We start from the raw sequence: 17,565 nt of genomic DNA, 5'->3' as shown, positions 1-17,565 counted from the left end.
AGAGGACGCCGTCCGCGCCCTCCGTGCCGTTCCGCCGGGTCCCCGCCGCTCAATAGCCCCCGAACGGTCCCCGACCGCGCAGCCCGGGCTCCCCAGCCTGTACAAAGATGGCCGCCGGAGCTGGCCACGGCTGCGCAGTCCGCATAGCCGCGAGTGCGGCTGCAAAGCTCTAATGCCAACCCCCCGATCCACGCTACTGTTACGTGGATCGGGGGGTTGGCCTTAGAGCTGCGCAGCCGCACTCACGGCTATGCGGACTGCGCAGCCGTAGCCAGCTCCGCCGGCCATCTTTGTAGAGGCTGGGGAGCCCGACCCGGGACGCGCGGTCGGGGACCGTTCGGGGGGCTATTGAGCGGCGGGGACCCGGCGGAATGGCACGGAGGGCGTCCTCCGTACCTTACAAGCTGATGCAGGTAGCTAACTTTTTTTTTTATATTCTTGGCCTCGTAAGTCCTTTAACAGGGGCACCGTGGGTAGGCCCCCATGAAACGGGGAGCCACATAAACAGAGCTCCAAGCCCTTTCACTGCTCAGAGACCCTGTAGCTCCTGCCAATTTTGACTAGTTCATTTTCAAGCTACTTACAAATTTACAATGTGAACCTGTAACCTCCCACAAGAAAAAAAAAAAAAAAAAGGTTGACACCTCGGTGGCGGGAAGTAATTGTCAAGAGGCTCCGTAATCAGCTGGCCTCATTCTTTGGGCACATAACATTACTGGACCTAGACGTGACCAACTGCAGCAATCCCAGCAGATTTGCTTTATGCAGGTGGTGGTCCAGGAGCCCACCGTTCCTGAACAGAGTCTCTTTAAACCTATCCGACAAGAGCTTGTTGGAGATGTTCCCGTGGCCGCCTTTGTGCTACAGGTGGCCATATTCGTGCATGCGCAGCAGAGCCATGCTCCTCCACGGAGGGGAGGGTGGCTGCAAAAGGGAAATGTCCAGAAGCGGAGGTGTCAAGAACGTGGAAAGCCTCTGGAGCACACCCTCGGATAAATAACTTTTTATTGGGACATTGCAAGTTTGCTTTAGATCTGCATACAAGCTAGAATTATCAGTATCTTACTTATCTCTAGCTAAGAAGTGGTGTTTTACAAGCTAGAAAGTCAAAAAAGTTTCTAACAAAAGTTAGATACTTAGGTAGAGGAAAGCTTCTGGATAGTCCAGAGGCTTTCTGTGTCATCCTCACCCCCACCAAATTGGTAAACGGGAACTCTAAACATATCAGACAAGAGACTGATGTCTTCTTGTGGGCGCGTCCTTCACCATGTATTAGCACAGCCATACTGCACCTGCGAGAGTATGTTTACGTCTTTGCAGTAAGAGGAAGCCGCTCACCCACAAGCGGCTGACAGGGTTCTATTAACCTTGTCACTGGTCACACAGATCATGCAGTCAGGAGCGAATGAAAAGGCTTCTGCTCTTTAGAGAGCGGAGATTTGTGTTGGTAGAGTCCCATGCGCAAGAGACACTCTGCATCAGGCTTAGGCAACCCCAAGTGCAGCGTAGTTTTAACTATCGGCCATACCAAGCCGGTTAATGTGGCTGTAGAATAAAGCAAATCATGCAATGTTTAAGTGGATAATTAAAGTAACACTTACCAATGAACGTCTTCCATGATCGGGGATCTTCACTTTGCCTCCAGCCATATGGCCATCCAAGCATAACAGTGTTATGTTTCATCCCTCCAAGTCCACAAGATTGAATAAGATGCGAGATTCCATCTCCGACTTTATTGGAAACCACAACCTGACAGAAGCCTTTTACTCTCTCAATATCCATCATATTTTTTATAGTCTGCAAAGATCATAAGTTATTCTGCGTTGTAATATGTAATAAATATATATTATGTCACACATTGACTATAAATACCTCTACAGAAAAGGACATTAGATTTATGCAAACCCGAACTAAAAAATAAACTGGGGAGAAACAATTGAATCCATTCTCCCACTCCTACATTGACTTAACTGATCGCTGGCCTAGGGCGTTGATCGCCCTGTTGGCGGGAAACAAAAATTGTAGGCACGAACACACCTTTAGTATTCCAGAGCCACCATCATGAAAACTCAACCTTTTTTTATCTATTTCCTGCACTCAGAAGTTGTTCTCTGCCCATCAAGAGTTTTATGGCTTGTAATTAGCGAAAGTTAAACTACAGTTGAAATTGGACTGAGTTAAGGTCATTTGCACCCCTGAATTCTTAACCCTTTCAGTGAAAAAAAAAGACAAGAAAAGGAAAACATCCTAGATATATGCGGGGATGGCATTATATGTTGTTAATTTGTTCAAACAAGTTCAATTTAGTTTCACTACGGTAAAACTTTTTTCAAGGTTTGAATGCAGAATTTTGTAACTTGTTCTAAAAGAATCTTGCCTACTAAGCTACTTTTAACCTCCATGGCATTCAATTTCCCCAGGATTTCTGTGCAAAAAGTGATCCAATTAATTTTCATAACTTTTTTTTCCCTGTAACTTGCCAAAATGTATCAAGCAAGGGTCTAGTATACAGTGCGGGAGAGTATTGACGTATATGCAGGTCAATACTGTTCACAGCATGTTTTGTATTGACGCACTGGCGTATCCAGACAGGGGTTCCGGATGTATGGAACACTCACCTGAGACTCCTGTACCTTTAAAAAAAATTCCCTGAAATCGCTGAAGCGGGCGAGCTGGTAAAGGCTTGCCTCCTGCAGGGACTGTGGGAAAAACTCAGCTCTTTCACTATTGTAAAGACTGCATGTAGACAGCTACAAAAGGTATTTCACAGGTTGAAAAGTTTTGACAGTCCCTAAACTCCAGGAGGGCTGCCTGCAGCTTGTGTGAGAGGCTGACCATCCCTTACATTCTCCACACCCCTATGGACAGTATACCTATATCCTTCCACTATTCCCACAACCCCCCACCATGTTGTTAATGTTTTGTTTTTACTTTGGCAATGCTAAATGTATTTGGTCCTGCCAATAAAGCTTTTTTGGATTTGGCTGGCAGGGACAGGAGACACATTACATGCAAGTAGCCTGTGTGATGTGGGACTGCAATACAGATACTCTCTCTGCATTCACTATTGTTTTCCTCCTTCCCCTAGTGCTGGCTGGAAGGGGGGGGCAACTCCCCCCAGGCAGCCTTTCATTCAGAGATTTGTGTCTGGTGTATTCAGGTGAAACACTAGGCTAGCTGATAAAAGTGCAATTAGAGGGCAGGCAAGCTGGTAAATATACACAGCATGATGCAGAGCTTGCCTGGAGGGTCTGTTGGCAAACATCTGTCTGGTCTCTCCTCATTGTTATAATGACTGCATGTGTGGATAAGGTGTTAAAGAGAATCTGTATTGTTAAAATCGCTCAAAAGTAAACATACCAGTGTGTTAGGGGACATCTCCTATTACCCTCTGTCACAATTTCGCCGCTCCTCGCCGCATTAAAAGTGGTTTAAAACAGTTTTAAAAAGTTTGTTTGTAAACAAACAAAATGGCCACCAAAACAGGAAGTAGATGTACAGTATGTCCACACATAGAAAATACATCTATACATAAGCAGGCTGTATACAGCATTCCTTTTGAATCTCAAGAGATCATTTGTGTGTTTCTTTCCCCTATGCACTGAAGTTTCAGGCTGCTCTTTTCTTCTTGCAAACAGCTTTGCCCTTGTTTGTAATTCCTCAGTATGTGAAAGCCCAGCCAGCTCAGAGGACGATTTATCCAGCTGATTAGAGCAGCTTCTCTCTTCTCTCTTATCTAAATAACACACAGGCAGTGTGCATAGAGGGGCCAGAAAGGGTGATTTCATAGCAGAACCACAACACTGAAGAACTTGGCAGCCTTCCAGACACAGGCCCACAAGTCTGACAGGGGAAAGATACATTGATTTATTACAGAGACTGTCATAGTAGAAAGTGCTGCAGTTAGCCAGAACACATTAGAATAGCTTTTGGAACATGTAGGATGATAAAAAACAGGATGCAATTTTTGTTACGGAGTCTCTTTAAACAAGGTGAAAAGTTTTTGACAGTCCTGAGACTCCAGGAGGGCTGCTTTCTGCAATACAGATAAGCTCTCTGCTCCATCTCAGGCTATTCTCAGTCTCTCTCCACTCCTCCTCTTACTGGGCTAATGCACGCCAAAATCACAACAGCAATTGCTAGCAATTAGTGAGTGCAATTTTGTGAAGCGATTTTCATAGCGATTTCTGAATGAATTGCTCAAAAAATGCCACATGCAGTATACTTGCGATTTTGAAAAAAAATCACAATGCTGCTGTAAGAACACCCTCATAGGGTAACATTGGCCAAGCGCTTTTCAAATCACTGTCGATTTGAAAAACGCTCAGAAGCCCTCTTGGTGTGCACCAGCCCTCCCTCATTCACCTTTGTTTCCCTCTTTCCCTAGTGCTGGGTGTTTGTGTCTTCTTGTCATACAGGAAAGCTAAATAAAAGTGCAATCCTGGTGAGGCAAATTATTATTATTTAGTATTTATATAGCGCCGCCATCTTCCGCAGATGCATATAACCCTGCATCATATGGGTATCGCTTGCGCTATGTGACACTATGTGGCATATTCCACTGAATTGTCCAAACTAAGTCTATCTGCCGTTCCTCTCTCGGGGAGTTGTTCCAGCGCTGTCCCCCGTTCAAATTTGCTGCTAACAGAAGCCCTCAGAAACACTCGTGTCCTTGAGTACTTCCAAAGATAGGCAGCTCCGTAATACGCCAGCGCACTTTTGTGCATGGGCAGTATGGAGCCACCTGTCTTCAGAAGCACTCGAGGACATAAGTGCTTCCGGACCTTTCAGGAATCCCCCCCTTAAAAATCCTGCGTTTGCCCCTGTGACGTGTATAATAGTCAATACAGCTAGGGAGATTAAATGAAGGTATGTAGATTGCAGAATGCAGTATGTAGAACATGCAGGTCAGTAGATTGCTACAAAAACAAAAAAGTGCAACATTCATAATGAGTACTGCAGTGGCAAAACCTGCAATAAGCGAGTTCTTCAGAGGAAAAGGCTGTGAAGTTTCTAAATCTGTACATACAGTATGTGTTCAAAGCCAAATTGTATTTACCTGTTCAGCAGCCTGAACCTCCCCGTAGCTTTCCAGAAAGTTTCCCTTTATGGCTGTACCGATAATTGTTAACCCCTTCCCAGCTTTCAGCTGTGAGGCAAAAGTAAGCAGACGTGGGTATTTGACATGTAAATCTTCATCCAGTTTCAAAAGAACAAGTAGCTGTGGCCTAAAAGTGCAAAATAAAAAAAAATACAAGTTTAGCAACATATATTTGAGTCCTAGTAAGGACGGTTTCATACTACGGGTGATTCCATGGCGTTTGCTGGCAATCAGCAAATCACTAGTGCCAGCGGTCCATTCCCGAAATATCAAGGCAAAATTGTTTTTCAAAACACGATTTCCGTGTGAAACAGCACTAAACTTTGAAAAATAATTTGAGATGTTTTATTGACCAACCAGAGCCCAAGTCATATGGGCTGGTGGTCAGTGGGGTCTGAGCACAGGATCGGGCTGGCCGAGGACAGGGGAAGCCTCATTAGACTCCAGAGGCAAGTACTCCCCAAGGGCACTTTTTCCCCCTCACAGGTGTTCTTTAGCATAGTTTGTCTGCCATTTGTAACTATGAAAGCTTCTACTCTTCTGGGAAGGTTTTCCACAAGGTTAGGAGAGTTAATGAGAATTCTTGACCACTGTTCCAGAAGAGCATTTGTGAGGTTAGGAACGAATGTTGGTTGAGAAAGCCTTCTCATAGCCTGGGCTTTTCATCTCAAAGGTGTTCTATCAGGTTGAAATCAAAGTTCTGTGCAGGCCAGTCATGTTCCTTCACACCAAACGCCCTCATCCATGTCTTTATTTACCTTGCTTTGTTCACTGGTACTCATGTTGGAACAAGATTAGGCCATCCCCAAACTGCTCCCACAAAGTTGAAAGCATGAATTTGTCCAAAATCTCTTTTCTACTTGAAGAATTCAGAGTTCCTGTCACTGGAGCTACAGGCCCAACCTTAGGACCTGACAAAAAAAACCTCACACCATAATTTACCCTCCAAAATGCAATCAGGCAAGGTGGTTCTTCTATCATCCACCAACCCTGACCCATCTATTGGATTGTTAGAAGGGTGATTTGTCACTCCCAAAAAGGGATCTCCACTGCTCCATAGGTACAGTGGGGGGTGTGCTTTGCACTACTGCATCCAATGCTTTACATTGCATTCGGTGAAGTAAGGCTTGAATGCAGCCGCTTGGCCATGGAAACACAATCCTTGATGCTATTTATGCACAGTTCTTGAGCTAATATAAAGACCATACAAAGTCTGAAGGTCTGTAGCTATTGACTCTGCAGGGAGTTGTTGACTTGTGGGTGTTATTGCACAGGTGGCATCTTATCACAGTACAATGCTGGAATTTAGTGAGCTCTGGAGAGTGACTCATTCCCACACTAATGTTTGCATTAGTCTGCATGTCCAGGTGTTTTATTTTATGAGCCTGTGGTCATGCAAGTGACTGGAACACAACAATTCAATGATTTAGAGGGTGGTCTCCATTATTCTGGCAATATAGTACATCACAATGTCTGTTGAGAACCCTGTAGTATCACCGTTTTCCAGGCTTAAAGAATACCTAAAGTGAGAGGGATATGAAGGCTACCATATTTTATTTCCTTTTAAACAATACGAGTTGCAGATCTTTTTGGCATCCGTAATGTCTGAATCAAACACCTAAAACAAGCACAAAGGAGGATGGGGAAAACATTTGTAGTATCCAGAGACTTCCCTCTCCTGAGGTAAGATCTACATTTTTTACTTTAATATGTCTCAGATTTTTCTCAATTTCAAGTAAAACAAAATGCCAACCTCCAGTTTTTTGTGTGAGGCGGTCCCTCTTCCAATCTTAACAAGGCATATCTTGCTGCACTGAGGGAAAGCCCTCGGATTCCATCTCCCCATTCCTTCTCCGCTCTGTGAAAAGGTACACAAAAAACACACCTCATATGTATAATAAAGTAATCTCTTACGTTTATTAGACAATAAAATATAAACATAGCAAACTACAGGTGAACCCCATTAAACAAATAAGTGTCTGAAAAAACAGATGCAGTCAGGGCTGGACTTTGGAAAGGCCACAAATGCCCCGCCTTGGGCATCAGCAGCCCGAGGGGGCACCTGAACATTAAAGAGGAGCTGCTACATAGGAAAGAGGAGCATTCATCCCACGAGGTTCTCTGTCATAGATGGTAAAAACCCAGAATCTGGCCTGGACCCTGAGGTAGTAATCATATAATCCATTGTACAGATATCTAGACAGATGTTTTGATGGATTATTATAACACTTTTGTAGCGGATAATTTTTTTCCGAAAGCTTGCAAAGAAATCTTGTACATTTAATCATTAAAGGTATGACCTAAACAACATTTATTGTTATGGCTTAGCATTTTCCTTAGTGCCGGTTTCCACTAGGTGCAAATTTGTGGGGGGGGGGGAGGGGGGTTCAGCACACAAATTCACACAGCAATGAATTGCTATAGAGCTGTTTCAATTAGATAAAATCCCATCCAGAAAAAAAAGCACACACAAAACAAAACTGACAACCATGTTGCCATTTATCAGACGTTGCATGAAGGAAAAATCGCATGCAATTTCCTCATTTTCACGTGTTTTGCATACACGAACAACAACAATAGGACTTCCTTCTTTGTATCAATGAAACCCGAAATTTTTTTCGAATGTGCATGCAAATTCGCATGTAATAATTGCATATATGCGTATGCGGTTTTGCTTACCAATTTTGCATCCAAGAAGTCACACGGGATACACATGCGTCTAGTGGAAACGTAGCCATACACAAGGCAGCAGAATCTATTTTGTTTTTACCCAAACACTTACCCTTGGTATTCTATGTATTTATAAATCATTCCAGCAATCAGCATAGCTGCAAGAGCATAATACCACGAGGAGATAAACATCAGAGCCAAACAGATGCTCATACCCAGAAAGGAAAGCGCCCTGGAAGCATGGAAATAATTGGGGGAAAAAAGTTTAAGTCAATTAAATACATCAATTCTTGATAAATTAATAATCTTGAAGTGTACCCGAGACGATAAAAATGATACATACCTGGGGCGACCTCCAGCCCCCTTCAGGCTAATCAGTCCCTCACTGTCTTCCCAGGCCATCTGGATCTTTCACTAGGAGGCCCCGTAATTTCGCCAGTCAGGGTGAGTCGGTACAGGCGCAGTCCGACCGCGCGCGTTCCTCCAGCCAGGACCGTTCCGTTCTGCCTTGTACAGTAGTACTGCACATAACACTCCCGACAACGGAAGCGCAATGGTGCGCACGTGGCTGGGCCACACATGCGCAGTACGTCCCGATTTGCAGAGTTAATGGGGCATTTAGCAGCAGATCCAGGTGGCCGGGAAGGATGGCGAGGGACTGATTAGCCTGAAGGGTGCTGGGGGAAGCCCCAGGTATATATAACTTTTTACCAGTCGCAGGATTACTTTAAAGCATATCTGTAGCCAGTTATACTTCTTTAGGCAGCATTTACTACAGAGAGAAGAGCTTCCCGTTTGTAACAGACCAGCACACCTACAGCTCTCATGCCACACAACACTGCAGTCATTTGAAGCACGGTCATGTGGGAGCCAAGTGCCAAATAGTGACTCACATAATCAATATTTTCATATTTGGCCTACCCAACTACTCTAGGTGCAAGCCGGTCCTCCAACTGCAATCTACCACTGTTTAGTAGGCGTTTTCTGCATACAATTGCATATGAATATTGTATGGCCATCACATTTTATTCATCATGTTACATTTGTCATTGTAATAACAGGGTACACACGTACAATGAATCAGGAATTACATTTGGTATCACACAGGGTCAGCAGGACTGATTCCTGGGCACCCTCCAAAAATAGGATGGGTATCAAAGAAAAGGAAAAAGGTACAAATGAAAAAAAAAAATAAAAAAATGATGCATTTCATGGTGGCTTCCAAAACAGAAGTAAATATGTGTGACTAGAAAATTTTCCCAAGAATGTATAGTTTACAATAAATATCAGTTTACTTTTAATCTGCCATGTCATGATTTCCTAAATGTTAATGACTGGATAGACTGATAAAGAACAGGTTTGTAATTAACCACTAAAGGATGAGAGCAATTTTCACTTATCAGCACTGCTCCCATTCATTCATCAATAACTTTATTACTACTAATCACACCTAAATTATCTATATAGTTTTTTCAGGACAAATTAGGCCTTTAGTGAGTGATATCTTTGTTTAGTAATTACCTTATTTTCTATGCATTTTAAAGGGAAATTAAGGTAAAAAATAGAAAAAAAAACACTATTTCTCCATTTACATCAAATATAGCTTTACAATAAACTAAGTACAAGTTAAACCCACAAATTGTATTTGCTAATCCATCCTGGTTATTACAACATGTAGCTTATGTCCCTAGCTCAATGTCTGGTGACATTATTGTATTTGGAAATAAAGGTGTTATTTTTCTGTTTCGTGTTTTTTGCTTTCTCATTGTACACTCTCTATGATTATGAGAGCTTATTTGCAAAAATAATAGTAATATACCCTCGTGGCATACATATTTAAAAAGTTCCTAAGGTAACAATACATGTACTTTCTCTTATATTCTGTCACTTTGTTTTCATTTTACAAGTCTTTTACTTTGGTACAGATTATGCGAAAATTTTATTGGTTTTGATTCAGTTTGTGACAAAAAAAAATACACAAGACATGGACCTCAACCCTAAAACGCTCTAAACTCCATTCTACAACATATCAGGGTTAAAATGTTACCACATATGTCTCTTGTAGTTTGATCATATTGTCAAAAATTACTTTTTTTATGTTGGATTGAGTTTGTCCCTACCCATTTTTATGTGAAGTGCGCCCAAGCTTTAAAGAGAACCCGAGGTGTGTTTAAAGAATATTATCTGCATACAGAGGCTGGATCTACCTATACAGCCCAGCTTCTGTTGCTATCCCAAACCCCACTAAGGTCCCCCTGCACTCTGCAATCCCTCATAAATCACAGCCATGCTGTGTTTACATCTGTAGTGTCAGTCTCAGCTGCTCCCCCGCCCCCTGCATAGCTCTGGTCCCTGCCCCGTCCCTTCCCTCCAATCAGCAGGGAGGGAAGGGATGCAGGCGGGGACTGGAGTTCTGCAGGAGGCGGGGAGAGCAGCAGACTGACACTATAGAGATAAACACAGCCAGCTCTGACAAGCTGTTTGTCAGCAGCACGGCTGTGATTTATTAGGGATTGCAGGGCTGGGCTGTATAGGCAGATCCAGCCTCTGTATGCAGATAATATTCTTCAAACCCACCTCGGGTTCTCTTTAAGACACACTAAAATGTATTCTACAACTCTTCACAGTTAAAAGGATACCACATATGCATAATTTAGTAACAAACTGGTGGTGCACTCTCCAGTAATACACTGGACAAATACATCCGTCCAGTTAGGCTTAAAGCAGATCAGAGATTAAAAACTAACTATAACAAATAACTTGTCTATATATCTTATCTAATGTTTACACAGCAAATCTGGCTGCAAACAGCTTCAACAGATAAACATAATTTATTCCTGTGATACAATGAGAGCGGCCATGTTCTGTTTGTCATCATTACACAGGTAATCTGCAACTGCATCTCCACCCCTCAGCCTGTGAATAATTCACTGCCCCCTCCCCTCTGCAATCTCTGGCAAGTAACCTCCTCCTCCTCCTGCCCAGACTGAGCTCCCATAAGCCCTTGCTACATGGGTCTGAGTGCCTTGGCGTTTAGGAGAAGCTGTGGGCGAGGCTTGTTTAGTTTATAGGGAATTAGAGTATTAAAAAAAATATATGTATAGTTTGAGGAATGCCCTATAACCTATATGTAAGGAACACAATTATGCAATGTATAAAAGTTCATCTCGGATCCACTTGAAGTGGTTAAGTTTTGACGCATTTTCCTCTTACCAGTGGTAATATTTAAATCTCGGCCTCCAATTTGGCGTCCTCAGAAGAGTCTGCACGGCACATGCCAAGTTGACAAACAGGTAGCACATTAAGAAGAACCTGCCAAAAAGAAAAATACTAATCTGATAAATATAATAATGATTGAATGCAAACATTTACACTTTAGTAATTACACAAAGAAGCCTCTTATAAAAATGAGCAGCTGCCATTTACAAAACTACCAGGAAGCCCAAGCAACAGGGAGGATTCTCATTGGTCCATATTAACCAATGAGACATTTTTTTTAGAAAACCAATGAGAAGCCCTATGCTTCCTGGTCTCTGGGCTGAGCAGCGATAGTAGCACCAAACTTCCACGTATGTGATTTTCATGTGGTGGGAAGCCTAATGGGATTGGACACTGCCCATACCCATATGCTTCCATCGTTTCCAATTTGTATTTGCGGTCTGGCATTTGCAGTGCGGCTGTGGAAAAATGCAGCAGGTCAGGACATTAAATTTGTGGTCTGGCAATAGATTTGCATTCTGTTTGACAGCATAAACATTTTCTATTGATAACATAGGATGCATTTACCTTAAGAAGTTAATTTCAAAAACAGATGGTAAATGCAGTGTTTTTTACTTTAGTGTGAACAGGTCCTGATGCATGATTGGTGTTGCTTTTTAGATCCATGAAAGTGATAATATTAAAAGACTTTCTGTCTTAACAGTGCAAAACTATACAATACTCCTCTGTACCTTGAAATGCAAACAATCTAACATTTACTGTAGTCGTCTTGTACTGATCTATTTTACAAAACTATATATACATAAACAAAATTGTCTTGTGTGTACCTGGAGCTAGCCCCTGTTTTATTACAACCATACAATATATATAGTCTTACATTGATAAAATAGGTGCCACCATGTCCAGTGATGCAATGAGAATACCCAGCTCTGCAATGAAGGCTGTCAGCAGAAGTGCCCATGTTGGTTCACCGTTTGCCTTGCCGTTTCCAAATACCTGTACCAATAAGAATGCAATAGCATTATTTTCTTTTAGGATCAGAGATGTGAAAACTGAACTGTAGTAAATGATGATAATTAAGGTCATCAGAAAGGTATTGAGGTTAGTGGGCCAGTATTACCATAATTAAACTCTTGGAAAGAACGTACCGGCACCATCAGATAAGTAAATATATGCTCTTTATTGTAGATGGACAGCTGTCATAATGCGACGTTTCAGGGTAACCACCCCTTTATCAAGCTTAGCTGTCTGTTGTCAATGAAAACTAGTATACAGCAGGTTTATATACACAACATGTGTCAAAAACAACCAATCACTACATATCTCCATTACCACCAATCATATGGTCCATCCTCTGAGTGGACCTGATGGGAAACTATCATGGTTGTTTGTAATAGGTCCATTTAAATGTGTCTACTCCCAATCCCCCCACTCACCAATGCCAGCAGTGCGGAGGGACGCCCCTTGGTCCTGGCACGTCATGCTGTACCTCCCAGCAGGCCGCCGCTCCGGCGGACCTGATGGGGAACATGCCGACGTAACGCGCACTGGGCGGAGCTTAGCTCCGCTATGCGCGTTGCCAGGACAACAGCAAGCAGAAGCGGCGACGTATCGCTGTCCATCTACAATAAAGAGCATATATTTACTTATCTGATGGTGCCGGTACGTTCTTTCCAATACGTATGAAGAACCAGAGTGTGGCTGGCTCTACCGTGGCACATCAAAGGAAATACATGAGGAGTGCTTCACCATTTCTACACATAATTAAACTCTTCAAATGATCAGTCCAAATGGTACTGCTGTATACATCCAATCAGGACAACTAGCCCTGAACAATTGTTGCTAGAAGCAGTGTTCAAGGACCACACTTGCAAAAATTGTAAAATTACGATCATTTGATGGCTGTTTTTAATAGGGTGGGTCAAATGGGTTTTTGATTGATGTCAGCAATTGCATCATTGCATTCGCTATATATTTACAATACACTGTAGTATTTTTGATATAAGAAAGATTTTTGAAAGTAAAGATAATAGTCTTTACAGCCTTTAATAATGGTCCTTTATAATACATATACCGGTGTGTGTGCCATTTTCTGTTTTTTTTAGTGGTTCTTTATTACCAGTGCCGGCACCTGTAAGGTGTAGATATAGATATATAGATATAGATATATTTTTTTTTTTGTTGTTGTTGCTTTTCTATTATCTTTCTATAGAACCTTTTTAGGTAGTGCTTTTAGTAGACAAAGAAAATATTAAAAATCCCCCATGATAGACTAATAAAAAACAAAAATTTATTTTTACTGCCTACTCTAAGAGACAGCGACATAGTGGGGGAAAAAAATAAATAAGAATTTGTATCTCATTTTACTCTGAGCAAAATGTGGTATGTAGGCATGAAGTGGATAAACGACTTCAGCGGCAAACACAAAGGCTATCATTCATAAAAGTGTGTTCGGTAAAAGAAATCCATGCGGGAAAATACCGCATTCGGTATTTTAGACTTCTGTGTGCCAATTCATTAAAATGTTTACAGTTGCAATAGCACTGCGGTATTTTCCCGAACAAGGCTGGCTCTAGGCAGGCGGTAGGCTTGTGGAAACACGAGAAGCTGCCTGAGTTGATACATTTTCTCCTCCAGAGACAGCGTTACTATAGAAGGGGCAGCCCCAGCATCCCTTTACATGTGCATTTTTTTAAACTGCCTCTTCTTGCCCTGAATCTGTTTAGAAAGACTAATAGACAGATTCAGCACAATATATTTAATTACCACAACTTAGAGGAACTTCAAAAACATGTTACAAATGCAGGCTTTCTAATGTGAAATCTATCTGAAAACAGGTACCCAAGGGGTTAAAAAACACAGCCTTGGTATTCTGGGATGCCGTTTTTTGTTCTGCTCTCACTGCTGCTGCTTGGGAGGTCTGTGTCTGTTATCCGCATGCTTATCGGCTCTGCCAAGGGAGCGGTATTCTCAGTGCTGTTTCAGCTTGCTCTAATCTTTATGAATTGACATATGGTGACATGTGTTGAGATAATCACTGCACAAGGCGGTAATTTTCCGCACTGCTCAGGAATTGTAGCTTTTCATTCGGAAACAGCTTTTATTAATAGCTAAGAATTTTGCTAAGTGATCGGTAAAGTTAGCGGTTTTCAGCATTTCCGCATGCGGGAATGCTTTATGAATGATAGCCATAGGCTCAAAAGATAGCCCGAGGTGAGAGGGATATGGAGGCCAGCATTTTTCTTTTCAAAAATGTAGATTGCCTGGCTGTCCTGTTGATGCTCTGCCTCTAATGCTCATGCCATAGACCCTAAACAAGCATGCAGATCAGAGGTCTATGACAAATCAGACAAGATTAGCTACATGCTTGTTTCACGTGTGCGATTTACACCCTACTAACCAGAAAGATCAGCAGGACTGTCAGGCAACTGGTATTGTTTAAAAGCAAATAAATATGGCAGCTTCCATAGGTCTCACTGCTCAGATTCCCTTTAATGTAAAAACAGAATGGGGGTCTCCATTTCCAGCATTTCACTCTACAGGTCTTGGGTAAGGTTTTGTTTTTTTAAACACAGCCAGGAAGCCAAATAAGTACCTCCAGATTGCATTTGTCAAGTGTTAATAGCCCTTTGAGCGTCAGGGAGAATTTTTGGCCACAATCCCCATTTCCTGTGACGTCAACCACAGAAATAACCCACAATGTATCGCTAAAAGAAAGTCATCATGCCAGACCAGAGTTTACTCACACGCAGAAATGGAATGATATTGTCCTTGGCGATGGCTTGCAGTAACCGTGGAGCCCCCGTGAGACTCTGCAGCCCAGCTCCAAAAGTGGAAAAGAAAGAGCCAATTACTATGACCCACGGAGAAGGCCAGGAAAGGGTCCCAACCACAAGGTTGTTATTTACTGCATCTCCATACCTGAAGAAGAGGAAAAGATGAACTTCTCTTATTCAATAAAAAAAACGGTCATTACTAAAACAAGTTAATTTTTCACGTAATTTATTTCCATCAGAGGAGCTCACAATCTAATCCCTACCACAGTAATTTTGTGATGTGGGAAGAAACTGGAGGGCATGGTCGAAAGCAAACACAGGGAGCAACTACAAACCACACGTAAACAGAGTGTCCTGGCCCAGGTTTGGTAATCCACTTAGGTCTACTGCTTAAAAAAGGAACAGCCCTCCAGATCAAACTAAGCAAGGTTCTGTGCTTTGGTCAAGCAGGTGCAATAAGGTACACAATTTCCCAAACTAGGTCATTAAAATATATTAAAACAAAAAATACATTTTATAGACAAACTGCCATATAGAACATGACTTATACTTACTTGTCCCGTAAAACAACACCTTCGATGCAAGCTCCAAAGAGAATCACAGTGCTAAAATCTGAGTAGTAAAGTTAAGCCAATAAATAAAGATGGTGAAGCAAACAGTTTGGGTATACTGCATTTATAGGACTAGCTTTTACAAAGACAGAATTTTTAATTTTTCAGAATTCACAGCTACAAACAATATTTAAGTTCCAGAGGGAAAAAAATGTGTAGGATACAGACCAATGATGTGGTGACTATGGCTAATATGGTGCCAATAGGAATTGATTTCTGTGCATCCCTAAGGTCTCCAGACCGATTACTTCCAGCCATTATACCTGAGAAAGACAAACATGGTCTTCAAGGTTCTATTATGTTTTTATATAGATCTTTGTTTCATAAGGAAGGGTGTACTTTACAATATGCCAATACACGTTATTCTGCTTACATGGAGCATTTTGTAATTTTGTATTGCTACAAAATACTGAAAATTAGCATTTTATTGATCATTTACAGCAGCCTTTAGCAGCCTCTATCAAACTTTTAACCTCGGAAGAACCTTGCAAATATTTTTGGGATGAAGGGCAACCCTACGTTAATGGAGGGAGAGGTTCCCCCCCCCCCCCCCCCCCGACATTTTATTTGCATTTCAAAAATACAAGAGCATGTCATGAGACATTATGGCTTCTTACCCTCATGTACAATGCCAAGAAACCAGGAAAAAGTGATTGACTCACGTTTAAGCGCCCTCCCTAATATAGCCCCCTCCACAGTAGCCAGATGTGTTGTGATGATAGATGTGTCTGAAGACGCCACTAGATTGGGTCATAGATATTTGACAGCGAATGCCACACAGGAAGAATCCCTGATCATTGCACCGCTGACACGTTACTTACACGCTCCACTTCACAAGCCTGGGGAGGTAGTCTTGAGCAGTGCACTCTGCACACCACGTTGCAGGGGATGCGTTGCATGGATACAGCAGGGAGCCAGCTGGCAAGAGCAGAATTACTAGTGCACAATCCTTATGCTCCTCTGCCATTAACAAAACCGGCTCCGCTCAACTGACCCGCATATAATCCAAGGGGGGTGGGGGGAGGGGACAACTTTTCAGCACATTTTGTGTGCTGAAAAATTAGACTTATCCGCGAGTATATACAATATATCACTTACAACATCAACCAGGAAATCAGCACAAAATAACTAAAACCCCAAAAGAGGAGGTACCCACCCCTTTCCCTCTCTCTGCTGCCACAGATAGTTAAACACTGTAAATGACTGTCCTTTTGCCCCTGACCAATCAAGACAGAAAACTGAAGTTATTCCTGAATCATTAAAACCTTTAGATTGTCACTTTAAGAAGGCCACATTTATCTAGGAGATCCATAGTTGCCTAGCATTTCATATAGTGAAAGTGAACCATCAGGGTTTGTATCTCAGTATGCAAGAAAGCAAGAAAGAAAGAAAAAAAACTGACATTCTGCATAATGACTCTGCACATTTTGTCAGTTTTCTGTATCATTTACATCAGCTGTTGTGAAAAAACGCGTTTTCCTGCAGAGAAACAGTGCGCAGAAAACGTACGCGAAGTTAAACACTTACATTTTTTAATAGCCCCCCATTTACAGGGCATGTATTTTATGTCCTCCATTATTGTACTCCCCATTATAGTTGTATAGTGTTAGGGACCTAATATTGAAACTTTTTCAACCTGCCAGGTGAGGCAACGCACTTCAAAAAGGGGCAAAATGCCATCGAACCCCCCCCCCCCCCCCCCCCCACACACACACACGTAACCCTAGGATTCCAAAGACCTCCATAGCCATCAGATAGTGCTGAACAAATACAGAGCAAGTTGAAAATGCCTTTTTTGTGAAACATGATAGAGAGAGGAATGGGGTAAAGTAGCTCATAATGACAGAGGAGAAGGGACACATCTAAAGCACATGACATGGCTTCTGCCAAAGACCTGACAAACTTGTACACATGGTAGAAAGATCTCTGCAGTTCAGGGCCACCTTTGCACTAAAGGGGCACTAAAGGCTTTTCACAGCGGCGCTAACAGTTAGCGCCACTTTGTGAATCAAGCCCATTGCGATGCAATTTGCGTTGTGACTTTAACGTCGCATCAAAACGCAACGTCCTACTGTGAAAGAGGCCTGAAAATGTTTAACATTCAGGTATGCAAGTGACAGTTTCTCTCCAGTGGGACCTAGGTGGACTATAGCCAAACACTCACTGATAAGGAGTTACAGCTAAAAAA

At 42.3% G+C, this 17,565-nt stretch overlaps 1 protein-coding gene across 1 annotated transcript in view; it reads right to left on the bottom strand.

The window, feature by feature from the left end:
- The window catches only part of SLC12A4 (solute carrier family 12 member 4), a 135,468-nt gene that overhangs the window by 34,219 nt on the left and 83,684 nt on the right, over positions 1 to 17,565 (bottom strand). The window contains exons 10-18 of the mRNA XM_068261427.1: positions 15,542 to 15,640; positions 15,321 to 15,378; positions 14,737 to 14,911; positions 11,868 to 11,986; positions 10,985 to 11,083; positions 7,884 to 8,003; positions 6,855 to 6,959; positions 5,060 to 5,228; positions 1,602 to 1,797 (exon numbers count right to left, since the gene is read on the bottom strand). Of these exons, the coding sequence (XP_068117528.1) occupies positions 1,602 to 1,797; positions 5,060 to 5,228; positions 6,855 to 6,959; positions 7,884 to 8,003; positions 10,985 to 11,083; positions 11,868 to 11,986; positions 14,737 to 14,911; positions 15,321 to 15,378; positions 15,542 to 15,640 (1,140 nt within the window). The remainder of the gene's footprint in view (positions 1 to 1,601; positions 1,798 to 5,059; positions 5,229 to 6,854; positions 6,960 to 7,883; positions 8,004 to 10,984; positions 11,084 to 11,867; positions 11,987 to 14,736; positions 14,912 to 15,320; positions 15,379 to 15,541; positions 15,641 to 17,565) is intronic.

The sequence above is a fragment of the Hyperolius riggenbachi genome, chromosome 11 (genome assembly GCF_040937935.1).
Source record: "Hyperolius riggenbachi isolate aHypRig1 chromosome 11, aHypRig1.pri, whole genome shotgun sequence".
In the NCBI taxonomy this organism is placed as follows: domain Eukaryota; kingdom Metazoa; phylum Chordata; class Amphibia; order Anura; family Hyperoliidae; genus Hyperolius; species Hyperolius riggenbachi.
This window is presented reverse-complemented; position numbering and strand designations above follow the sequence as displayed.